We start from the raw sequence: 12,895 nt of genomic DNA on the forward strand, positions 1-12,895 counted from the left end.
GACACAAGAGTGACTTCTTTCCAGGAGAAGCTGCAGCAAGGATTTACTGAGCTGAGCATTTGAAAAACCTGAGACTCTTGGTGCTCCTCACCCTTTGCTTTAGGCAGCTAAAACCGACAGACACAGACTTCCACACACCAGGAGCTTTCAGTTACAAACAGAAAATAAGTCCCATTGGAATCACAGCTCTGCTATCTATTCATTTGACATGAAATTTCACAGTTGCCTTCTCCGCCTGGGCTAGGCTTCATTTTATGGCATTATAAATGTATTTAATTTACAAGTGAGAAAACAGCACTATGTTGTTCTGCTAGGAAGCAAGCTGTGGAGCAATCCATCCCTGTGCTGTGTTTCTGTGTACATTTCATATGCCTTTGAAAATACTTGACATTGTCCTTATGGGAAAATTAAGAGGGAATTCAAAAGAGATGTATTTATTGAAATGCTGAGAAGCCATTTAAACCCCTGTCTTTTCCAGTACCTGCAGGAGTGATCTGATTGACTAGCATTCTGCCAGTGGCTTTGACTGTTACATACAAGAATTGGGCAGGACAGCGCTACGCTGGAAGCTGCAGGGCATTCACAATGCACAGCATTTTCAAAATTGGGATCTGTAGCCAAGAAAGAATAGTGCATCGTTTTGCATAGCTGCCTTGGGGAAAATGTTAAGAGACACCAGCATCTGTTATCAAATCAGATAGAGTTCAGTTCCATTCATAGAATTCCTACACTATTTAAGTGTACTTAAAAGAAAAAAACCAACATGAGACCTTATAAGATCAGTCCATATATTTGAAAGAAAAAATAATAAACTTCATTCAAAATTAATACAAAGGCTGCCTAGAGACTTAAAAAAACCCCACCACCCTGATCATTCTTTTAAGAAAGAAGTGTAGATGGAAATAAATAAAAAGATGAGAAAATTGGTTTTCCGGTACTATGTAAAAATACTTACTTGCATGCACCATTGATTTTCAAGATACACTGAGGACCTTTCAACAAACCAAGCAGCCCTCCAAATGGCTGTACGCACGATGGGATGCTTTTTGTTTATGTCCATTTCTACTTCAGTTTTATAGGGAGCAGAACTTCAGTTTCTGTAAACCAACAAAAGCTCTGGAGAAGTGGCTGGTAAGGGTCTGTAGCAGTGGGAGTTTGCTGGTACACTTCCCAGTGTTTCCTGGAGAGAAGAGAGAGGGTGTAACTAGCCGTGTACCACGGGGTGCTCCTTTCTGTGACAGTACTTAACATCATAACGAGCCCTGTGCTATGGTGTCGAGCTCGCCTTTCCTCACTAGCTGCTATGGTGTATCAATTCCTGCCTGCTTCCACCGATTGTTAGAGTTGTTCCCTTGGGGGATACAGGCTTGGTTGCCACCGCTTCCTCTGCGGCCGCTGGCTAGAACCTCCCGCGGCTCTGCAGCTTGTGCTGCTCGAAGGCTTCCAGGCCCCCAGGGGCCCGGCGCCCCTCCAGGCCCCAGCAACCGGCGAGAGCGGGCCGAGGAGCGCCGGGGCCACCCGGGAGCCAGGCCGGGCTGCCCTCACCCCCGGCGGGAGAGCGGCGAGGCTGGGCAGCGCCGGCGCTGAGGGGACGGTACGCGCCTCTCCCTCAGCCCCAGCCCGTCCCGGCGGTTGTTGCCGGTTTCCCCCGCGGCGGAGGAGAGGGCAGTGTCACCGTTCACCGTCACCACCACCCCCACCTCCCCCCTCACCGCTGCGCCTCAGCCCGGCCCGGTGTGCCCCCCCTTCCCGGTGCCCCTGCGGGCCCCAGCTGAGGGCAGCGGCCTGAAGGGAGCGCCGCGGGGCGGGCAGCAGCGGGAGCCCCGCCCCTCGCAAGCCCCGCCCACCGCCGCGTTCCTCCTTTAAGCGCGCAGCGAGGCATTGACGGGCAGCGTCACGTGCGGCGGCGGGGCCGGAACCGCGGTTCGTGCCCAGCCGGCCGAGGAAGCGCCCTTGGCCGGGACCCGCTGGGCTCTCTGCGGCAGCGCGCCTGCGCGCCCCCGCGTTCGGCTCGGGAGCGCGCCCCAGCCCGGCCCTCCCACTTTCGGCCCGGCGTGCGCGCGCGGGAGCCGCGCGGCTGCGGAGCGGCGGGAGCGCCCCGCTCACCCACCCTCCCTCCCTCCCTCCCTCCCGGCGGCGGCACGGAGGGCGGCGGCGTGCGGGGATGGAGCTGTTCCAAGCCAAGGACCACTACATCCTGCAGAGCGGGGAGCGGGCGCTGTGGTGCAGCCGGCGGGACGGCAGCCTGCAGCTGAGAGCCGGTGAGCCCCCGGGGCCGGGGCTGCTGGGGCCGGCGGGGCGCGCCTCCGATGCCCGGCTTCCTGTGTGAGGCAAGGCGGGCCGCGACCCACCCGCCCGGGGCGCCCTCGCCGGGGTCCCTGGCGGGAGGGACCGGTGGCAGCGCGCTGAGGGGAAGGGCGGCGGCGCTGCCCCCTGAGGGGACCGCGGCGGGCGGCGGTTGCCGAGCCGCGGCTGAGGGTGGGGGGGGGGGCGGCGGCGGCGGCGGCGGTGGTGGGTCCTGCGGACCTCGGCCCTCCGCGGGCGGGACCGGCCGCCTTCCCTTAGCCCCCGCGGGGCGAGCCCGGGCCGCCGCCGTGCCCGGTGCGCGGGGCCAAGCCGCGGGGCGGGAGGTCACCCGTGTCCCGGCGCCGGTGGCCCGGCGGAGAAGCGCCTCCTGCGGGTTCGTCCGCATCCTTGCGCGGGTGTTTATCTTTGTGCACGACAGTGGGGCTGCCCGCGCAGGCCCGGTAGTCGGTAACGTTGGGAGGCATCTGGTCACCGTGATGGGAGCATCCGTAAATCAGAAGGGCCATCTTGTGTTGGTGCCAGCCTTATGTAAGTGATGCTTGCAAGTGTCTCTGAGTGGTGAGCGCATCTTTGGATAAACGCAGTCCCTGGTCCCCCCTTCCAGGAGGAACTGAACAGGTGTCTATACTTGGGAGATGTTCTCCAGTTCTTCTAGCGGTTATAGGTAGCATAGCTGACAATCGCAGGGGAGGACGATGTGTGTTACTGTCAGGCTGAAGAGACGGCAGTAGGAACAAAACCTGCAGATATACCGAGTTATGTTAATGGAAATTTTGCAGCAGTGCTAATTACAAGACCCTGCTGGAGAGCTTAGTCAGTAAAGGTGCCTGTAAAATGAAATACCATCCCTAGAAATCGGCTTGCTTTGAGTAATACATGTAGCTTAGATGTAAAGGAGTATTGTGTACTTGTGTAGAAGTTAAAAATACTCAGAATAGCTAGATGCTTCACCAAATGTGTGACAGGTTCCACTGGGATCTGTGTTACGCCAAAAAAGCCAGTTAAGCATGCGTATGGCCAGGTTGGCTGAGTACAGTATGCTTCAGCTTTTTTTGACTGACTGGAAGAACTTTCTATGTAAACATCAAATACCATTGTTATCTGTATTTATCCAAAAAACTGTTTTTCATACTGGTCTTTCTTGTGCTATGTTTTCATACTTGAGTCATGTCTTGTCAGTGCAACTTGTTCACATCCTTTAGATAAAATTACAGTCCATCTCAAGTTAATGTGACTTTTGTCCAGCAGCTTTACTTATGGTTCAAAGTCCAGTAACACTTTGATTTATCAATCACCTTATAAAATACTTGATGTTATGTTAGCAAACAATATTGCTAGTCAATGGAATACATGTTTTTTACAAGGAGGGGAAAACCCCAACTATCAGTTTTAGATTTGCGATGGTTATAATACTCTGCCTAGGCATAAAAGCTCTTACTGGACCCAGAGTAATAAAGGCAGACTAGTGAACTGCAGTTCTGGAGATAGCGTTTGAAGGCTTTAATTTTAAAAGCATTCAGTTGCTTGTTTTCATGCAGCCATTGCTGTGATTTTTTTTTTTTTTTTTTTTCTTTTGAAGACCATTAACTTCATGGAGGCTTTGCCAGTGCCCAGCAGTTTATCTGCGTGCTGCTCAGCAGCATTTTGTCCTTAGCCTACCTTTTAAATTTTCAGTCAGTATGCATGTGATCCCTATTGTATGTGACCTACAGATTAATGAAAGGTAATATGACACTGAATTCTCTTAGTCTGCTTCAAACTCTTGATTGTTAGTCATGCTTTCCCATTTCAATGTCTGTAGTTTTGTTTGTCCAACCCTATCTGTGGATCATCTTACTGAAAGTGGGCTCTAGGGCTGTGAAATGAAATACCTTAATATGTTGAAAATAAGCCCAAGAAAGAAACAGTTCTTTTGCAAGAAGTATTTCTTTGATCGGTAGCTCTTGCTTGTATTAAAACAAAGCTGGATATCCTTAAGTTTACAATTTTATTGCATTTGACCATTTATAATCAAGGCCACTGTCCGGATATGAGTAAATGGATTACTGTGTGATGAGTCAGTGCCATATTAAAAAAAGCAAAGTCATAACTTGTGTTTGTTGACATGTTTAGTAGTCTGTCAAAAGGCTATAATGTAACTGTGTCTTTACTTGGTTTTGGAGCCCTTGGTTTTATTCTGCCCCACAGAGGCTGTTCTGAATTAATCTTTATACATTCAGGGGCTGAAATAGATATATTGGCAAACCTTGCAAAGTACTGCTTATGTGATGGGTCTGAACCTAAAGAGCTGATGCTAAGGTCTATAATACTCTCCTCCTTCAGCTGTAAAGGCATGCTCAGAAATCTGCTCATCTTGAAAGCTGGATTTGTGACCTCTTCAAATCATGGAGAGAACAGCTTGAATTAAAAAAGGCAAAAATAACTTGGTAAATATTTGCTGTAAGCAAAGTCTGAGGCTGGCCCTAGTTTAAAGGATGTCTGCCTGTGTTTACAAGATGTTTCTGGTGGTTTTTTTCTCTGAAGTGAAAGCACTAATGAGTCACCTGCAGGAAATCCATGAATCATTTTGGCATCATAGATTTTGTTAGGAATTTAGCTGTCTACAGTATACTTTTTTCCTTAGTGTAGTGAAAAAACATGGGTTGTTCACCTGTGCTTTAAATATTTTACGTCAGATCTTGATTGGAATTTCACTCTTGGTTTACTCTGTTTATGCTCGGCTTGGCTGTTCCTGATTGGTAGTTCTACACAGATCACAAACATTGTTTTATTGATATTGTTAGTATAAGTTATTTATTTATATATGCATGTAGATAGATATATAGGAACGAGCAAAAGTGAAAACGCTGACTTCTTGCAATTTGCTTATCAGCAGAAGAAGGAATGAGACTATGGGGTGAAAACTTACATTACCATTGTATTTGTCAATAATACTTTGGGCAGTAGTGCCATATTGAATAGGATTGGGAATAGTAGTACTAGTAGTAATGCTGGTTCCCACCACCCTGGAGGAAAAAAACCAAAACATGAGATGAAGTGATACATAGACTGGAATTATTATAACATAGCTTTTGGGGACTTCATGCCTGAAGACTCGGTTGCCTTGGGCTGTGAGAGTAAGGTGGTGGTAAGGTGTGCCTTACCTCTGGAGTTGTAACTACAGCCAAACGAGCACTTGTTTGTTTTAAACGCTTTAGGAAATTAGTATTACGGTACTGATTTTCATCTGTTATAAATGGTTGTGAATCAGCAACTAAAGCAATGACTCTTGAATACTTTTAATGAGACATGTTGCCATACTATTTTCAGAGGATCAGGGGACAGATTTCAGGTTGGGTGTCATAGTCTGATGTGTGAAATCTTCTCTGAATCATGAATCGTAAGGCCATCTAATATTCTAACTACGTGCGCATGCCTTACTCCTCAAAGGCATTACAGGAGGCATGTAGGAATTGCATGTCAGAATTCCCAAGCTGTTCCTCATGATTGTAGACTGGAGCAGAAGAGCAGTTCCTTTGTTTGAAGTCCAGTGCCTGTATGTGCTCAAGTGAAGACCTTATGAATAGCGTAAGGAGCAATGCCACTGGTATCAATAGGTTTATCAGTAGGTTTAAGACTACAGAACAGTCCTAAGCATGGTGCTGAGGGATGATGGCCTGAGTGCTGCTAACTCGTGCTACCAAATGAAGTATTTCATACCAAACTGACTTCCTGAATTTCAGCAGTATGTCTTGAAACTGCCTGTCTATTCTGGAAAATGAATTCCTGAGGAGGCAGTTGTAGCTTCAGAAAAATTACCTCCCTATTTCAGGTTACTTCATAAGGAACCTCAAACTGTTTTTTGACACTCTTTAGCTACAGTGGTTGCTGAACTGTTTCTCACCTTTGCCTGCTCATTCTATTCCCTCTTTTCTGTACACTTAGCTGTCAGCACAACATACTTGTGACGTATGTGACAAACCAGATGTCAGAACTGATCCGTATTAGCTGCAACCCAGCAAGAATGTATGCTTAAAAAATCTTGAGCAGTTAGATCGCTGTTGTTGCTTGTACCCTCTCACAGAAGAGAGCAGAGATGACTAGGGGAAAGGAGTGGGGTGCTGTATATCCCTTCATCTGACAGAATATTACATACATTAGTCAATTTTGTAGCTTCTGGCTGTGAGGTGAGATCCTCAAATTTCTTTACCAGAGAGAAATTTTCTACTTTCATTAAGATCTACTTTTTAATTCCATCCATGATTCTCTTTACAGAGCATAGTAAACCTAAACCTGAGACTTCAGTGGGTCGTAGTATGCTCTATCCTAACCTGGTGAAAATTAAATAAATGTTGAAGTGAGATGTTCCTTTGGTTTCTTGATGCGTCTTAGTAGCAGATGACTACATGAATTGAATGTAACAAGAGTGTTCCTGGTCCCCCCCTTTTTTTTCTTCCCCTTTTCCTTATATCAAGACATCTGGAAATGGCAAACTTATCCCAGCTCAAATGCATAGGTGACTTGGATTACTGCTCACACTGAAAACATTTCAGGTTTGAAATAAATACATGAAAAACCTCTTAAGTTTGATATGCTGTTGCTCCTGGACATTCCCTCCCCCCCCTCCCCCCCTCCGATTAAAGTGGATCTGTAATTCAGGTGGATTTTTGTGGTTTATATTTTGCTGCAGAGGTCAGACATGTCTTTGGGCTAGTATTAACTAAATAATGAATAGGCAATGGCACAGTAACTGCAACTGAAATACTTAGAACAGAAGGCACTGACAGGTAGCAGCCTTTAAACTAAGAAGGGTTTGCATCTGTATCAATGTCTTGTGGTTTTTTGATCTGTGAATACTGTTGTTCTTACTAGGTTCTTTCACAGTTTAACAGTGTGGGTGATATTTCAGTTGTATGTGTAAAGAAACTTTAGCATTTTAAGTGACTTAAGTTTTCAACTGAACTGTAGGAAAAGGTGACCATTTGTGTTCTTATGCCACTTATGTTCTTTCAAAACAACTGTTGTTGATTGGAATGTGATTTTTTTTTTAAAAAATATTTTAATGGTCTTTAATTGATACTATTAAGCATACAGAAGAGACCTTATGTTGCTGAAGTTACACCACAGAAAGAATGGTTAATGCTGTAGTTTAAGCTGGAGGGTGTAAATTTAAGACCAGACAGCGTTGGGTAACTTTAGGAAGTGATGTGGTGGGCAGTGGGCTGCTTGCTGGTAACAAAAGAGTGAGGCTGAAAACAAGAGAATGTTTTCTCTTGGTTCGCTTCCAAACTGCTGTGCTGTATGGGAGGTCCACCAGGAGCCCTGAGATGTCAAAGGACTTTACAGTAACTTCCACTAAATACTTCCCTCAAACTGTGAGACTTCTCAGATGGTTTGGAATTTTCTTTTAGAAGCAAGTTCTTCAGTGCAATATCAAACAGGTCTTAATTTGTAGCTTTATTAAATAGTGAATTTGTGTTTCAGAAAACCATTATGCTAGGGTTGTGTATTAAGACTCAAGGCTCACAGTTTGGCAGACTGTACTTTTTTCCCCTCAGATGTCTCAAAGATTTGTGACTAGTGACAAGAGGGGTTTTTTTTTGTCAGTGTTCAGAGGCTTCATGATTCATGTTATAAAGAACGTGAATTTTTAATATACGTAGAGGTTTTGAGAGAAAAAGATACAAACTGGGTAATTCAAAATTTGCTTCTCATCAAGTGTTAAACTTATTAAAATCGCATTTATAGTAGTTCATCAACTGTTCTGGATTTGTTATAAAAGTGTGTATGGTTACTCTAATTAAGAAATTCACATGCACAACTAAATCTGTATTTCTTGAAAACCCGCTCTCCTATTTATTAAACAACAACAACCTTTTCCCAGTTTATCTTCAGTTGTGGTTTAGCCATATCACTTATTCTTACAAGAATCATTTGCAGAAAACTTACCCAGGAGACAATACTTGTTGTAAGATAGAACATGAAAACAGTCCATTGAGGAGGGATGTTCCTATGGGTATTTGCAGGTTTCTTCTTCTCCCTCTGCTTAAACCTTTTGTGAAGTGCTCGGATTCCTGTCTGTGGAGTTAAGGCTTCCAGCTGATAGTCATCACTTCTATCAGCTGATCATATTCTAATTATATCCTTCTTTGTCAAAATCATTGCATTTCCCAGGTCTTCATAGGAAGCTAGTAGGAATGGAGTGTCAAGAAGAGAAGAAGTTGTTGGGCAGATTTCTAGGGAAGGAATTTGGAAATAGTGCAAAACCCTTTTTTTATGAAAGCTTTGCTTTAGTAAACAGGAACATTGATACTCAATGATCGGTTTTATATTCTTGTTCCAAACATCTGTAATTCCTCCCCCAATAAAACATGAGAGAGGTTGTTTGTGTTTGTTTTTTTTTTTTTTCCCCTGAAAGCTGAATTGAAATTAATTGAGTTCCATTTGAACACTTAGGTTTTCCTTATAAGGGAGAAATCTTACTTGAATGGAAGCCCTGAAACAGTGTTCATTGTGTCTTTGAAAAACTGAAAACAAGGCATTTTGAGTGTGAAAACTTATGGTCTATTTTGAGTACTGTAGTTAAGTCTTTATTTCTGATAAAATGTTAGGGATCGTAAGCAAGATCATACTGAGATGCTGAAATAAATGGTATAAAGTGCCAGCACTGTGCAAAACAGAATTCTGAGCAAATTTAAAAGTATATGACCTTGCCCAAGAGGTAGTTGCAAAATGTAAGTGGCAAATGTGCTGATCTGACATTAATTGTTAACTTCCAGTTTGTTTTCTCCTTGTCCGTTTCTCAGTTTAGGAAAAACGGCAACTTTCCCACATATGACTAATGCTTAAGTTTTTCCCTACGCTGATGTGACCAGGGGAGGCCACGAAGATGACCGGAGGGCTGGAGCCCCTCTCCTACCAGGACAGGCTGGGAGAGCTGGGGTTGCTCAGCGCGGAGAAGGGAAGGCTCCGGGGAGACCTTAGGGCAGCTCCCAGCACCTAAAGGGGCCGACAGGAAAGCCGGGGAGGGGCTTGTTACAAGGATGTGTGGCAACAAGACAAGGGGGAATGGCTTTAAGCTGAAAGAGGGGACATTGAGATTAGATACTAGGGAGAAATTCTTCCCCCTGAGGGTGGTGAGGCGCTGGCACAGGCTGCCCAGAGAGGTGGTACGTGCCCCATCCCTGGGGGTGCTCAAGGCTGGGCTGGATGGGGCTGGGGGCAATTGGTCCGGTGGCAGGTGTCCCTGCCTGTGGTGGGGGGTGGAGTGGGATGGTCTTTAAGGTCCCTTCCAACCCAAACCGTTCAGTGATTCTATGTCTTCCAGTGGTGGTTGAATGATATATTGCTTCTTGTCATTTGATTAGTCAATTTTTCCCCAACAGTTAAAAAAAAAGCTGTGTGGCATGAAATCCTTTACTTTCTGTTCTTGAAACACATGTCAAGTTTTGAGTATAACTCTCTTATTTTGTGTTTGAATTGGTTGTTCCCAATCCATAATTTTTTTCTGCTTTGAATTTGATTAGTTGGGCAGTCAGAGAGGAAAGTTAATTATGGAATGAAAAGAAAAAGTGACAGTGAAGGAAAACCTTTCTCTCATGGTGCTTAGGAAGCATTAACATCAGTTCAGTGATAAATAAAACTTTTTCATAATTGTGACATACTTCTGCTCAATTAATGTTTATCTTTTTTAATTTAATCAAAAAATCTTTTGAGGATGGGGTAGCTTTCTTGCATTCTCTTTAGGATATAGCTGTAACTGTTGAGCAAAATTTTAAAACCGCGTATCTTCAGAATGAGTGAACATAGTGTTTAGGCTGACAGTTTTGTAAGTAGGTTTGAATAAAAACTCTTGCCTTTCTGATGATTTCCCTCTTACAAAGTAAATCAGATTAAAAGAAAATATAGACAGCCTACTGCTTTCCTAGCTTTAAGGGTATACCCACAAACTTGAGCTTTGTTGAAATACCAGCTGAAAGTGGGAATGTGTGTTAATCTGTAATAATATTAATTAGTACAGTGTTGTTACTTTTGGAGGGATAAAAGATATTCTTTCCTTACCTTAGTGTCTTCTGAGAAACTATGTGTGTGCTAGTAGAGGACTTGAGCAGTGTAGAAGAATAAATTGAAATTCCAAAATAAAAAAAACCCACCCAGAACCACTGAGCTTCAGTGGCTTAGTGCCTACTTGCATTTTAAGAGTCACTGCTGGTCACTTGTCTGAATGGTATTTACAGGTTTGTGGGAGGGCTGAGGAGGTGATTCAAATTTCAGGTGGTTGAAATGCATTTAACAGCTTGTGGCATGCATTTAGCCACCTACAGCAGTGGTCTCTAAAATAGGGTGCACATCTCGTGAGGGTGTAGAAGACAGTTCATTGGGGTGTGGGAAGAAAGTATTTTGTACTATTAATAAAGATAAACAGTATTTTAAAATTATTTTATTTAATCCATTTAAAACTCCTATTTTTGTGTTTATATATTATGTATGTTTTATAATGTATGTGATATTAGTACAGTAGGACATGTATCTGGGGTGCATGCTAAAATATCTTTTCACTGGTGTGGTGTGTGATTAAAAATAAGTTTGGAGACCACTGATCTACAGGCTCAAATTCTGTTTGGAGGGGAGACATTTCACCTGGTGACAGCAACTGGTAACAGCAGTTTGTTACCACTTCTAGTACTGGAGTTCCTTGTGCAATTACTTGTAATGCTGGATACTCTCCAGACAACTGAACATTTTCCATGTTTTTACATTTCCCTAGCAGTGCCTGGTGACTCAGGGGACTTTATGACTGCAACAGAATACAAAGAAGTGTTCTTTTATCAAAGTGAGTAGTTGGGTTTCATTTGTGTTAGGTGCTTTCTCTGGGACTTGCATCCTGCTTTTGCAGCAATAATACAGACTTGTATGCCCCCATCCCCACCAATTTAAATCTGTCACTATACAACCTGAATTGTGCTTGAACTGTTCCTGTTCATCTAGGCTGACTTTGAGATATTGAAGAGACGTGTCCAAAGAAACTAAATAACCGTTTCATTTTTCCTAGACACAAGCAGGTAGATGTGTACTTCGTTGTGTGTGCTTCTGTAGCTGAGGCAGGCACTCTGTAAGAAACTTGCATTGAATTACTGTTTAGAAAAGGTGCTTCTCATTGTTGGAGGATAAGCAGGCTTTGTAGCCAGGCTGTGAGGTGTAGTAGCAATGAGAAGACTAATGGATTTTTTTGAAATCCTCCTAGTGTAGGCTGCTTAAGGTGCCTGTGTGTGTGTCAGGTTGGAGTAGTTGTAGTTTAATTTCTCTCAGAGCAAAAGCATTTCAATTATAAGTGACCGAGGGTTCTCAAGACTATGACAAAGGCAGAGCAAGCTGTATAAATGACAAAGATAATTAAAACAGGTGATTAGCTGAAGGGATAACTTGTTTAAAGTTTGGGGGAGGATATGCAACTAAATAAAGTTAACGCTTCATGACAGTTAAGAGCTTGTACTTGTAATACTAAATATCTTAATACTACATCTTTCTGCAATTATAGTAGCTTAAATATAAATTTAGAAATCTGTGCTAAAAATACTTAATTAGCCTAAGTTTTGTTTGCATAAGTAGTACTTTATTTCCTAAAAGAGAAGGAGGTTCAAGTTTATACTCTTTAAGTCTTCCCAGTTAATTCGTAATCTCTTAATCCTGGCTAATATTTCAGAGCACTATTCAATGATGAACTGGAACTTGGAGGCAGACTTTCTTCTGAAAACCCAGAAGAGGTCATAAGGGCTGAACAGTGCTAATAAAGTCTTGTAGTTGTCTTTGATCTAAAGCAGGCACAATTTAAAGAAAAAAAAAATCACAAATCTATGTAAAAATAGTATTGAAGTTTTCTCCTGAAAGTTAATACCAGCTGTCAAAAGTTACATTAGCAAAGCTGAAAGATTTACTTTGGCTATTTACAATGTTCTCAGCTTTAACTTTTTATATATGAATGCCTATCACTTGTATTGAATGGTGGGAATGATTGTGGGAGGTCTGTCAGGAGGAAAGAATTTTTGAAAAATAGTATCCATTCCTGTCTGTGTTTATCCCCTTATATATAAAGTGAGCTTGAAGTTCAGTGAAGTTTTGTATGTTTTTTCCTGTCAGTGTACTCAGCGTAACACCTTCTAGCCAAGGTCCGTTCCTGAAAGCCAGCAAAGTTTGAGGAAGGTAAGAGGAGTATGCTCCCTGAACTACAGCAAAACTGGAAGATAAGTAGTTAGAGCTATTCAATGGATGAACCAAGCAGCCTGTCAGTAGTAAGGCCTGGATTCCAGTGACTACAAATGAAATCTTTTTTTTTTGTGCTGCCTCCCCAGAGGAAGCTGATAGCCTGCCTCTGTACACTCTTCAGACTTTGCCTGGAGTAATTCAGTGTTGAGCAAGTGGCTTATCTCAAAGCAGCGGTTTGTTTTCTTATCAGAATTTGCCTGACCTAGGATCAACTCTGCTGGTGGTAGACTGGAGAAACAGCTAGAAAGCACTTTTGGCTTTTGATGCTTTTCCAAGTTGTTTTTGTATCACCTTTTTCAGGGTTACATTTGTGCAAATACAAAGAATTAAAGAAACTTCATCTGTC

General features: G+C 43.3%; 1 protein-coding gene across 2 annotated transcripts in view; it reads left to right on the top strand.

The window, feature by feature from the left end:
• The first annotated feature begins 1,917 nt into the window (after window positions 1-1,917).
• The window catches only part of INPP5F (inositol polyphosphate-5-phosphatase F), a 45,765-nt gene continuing 34,787 nt past the window's right edge, over window positions 1,918-12,895 (top strand). Inside the window, exons 1-2 of one of the 2 annotated variants that reach the window (XM_037400151.1) lie at window positions 1,918-2,261; window positions 11,054-11,119. In XM_037400151.1, coding sequence (XP_037256048.1) covers window positions 2,165-2,261; window positions 11,054-11,119 — 163 coding nt within the window. In that variant the 5' untranslated portion in view covers window positions 1,918-2,164. The remainder of the gene's footprint in view (window positions 2,262-11,053; window positions 11,120-12,895) is intronic. The other variant, XM_037400152.1, reaches the window with a different exon arrangement.

This window comes from Falco rusticolus, chromosome 9 (genome assembly GCF_015220075.1).
Source record: "Falco rusticolus isolate bFalRus1 chromosome 9, bFalRus1.pri, whole genome shotgun sequence".
Taxonomy (NCBI): domain Eukaryota; kingdom Metazoa; phylum Chordata; class Aves; order Falconiformes; family Falconidae; genus Falco; species Falco rusticolus.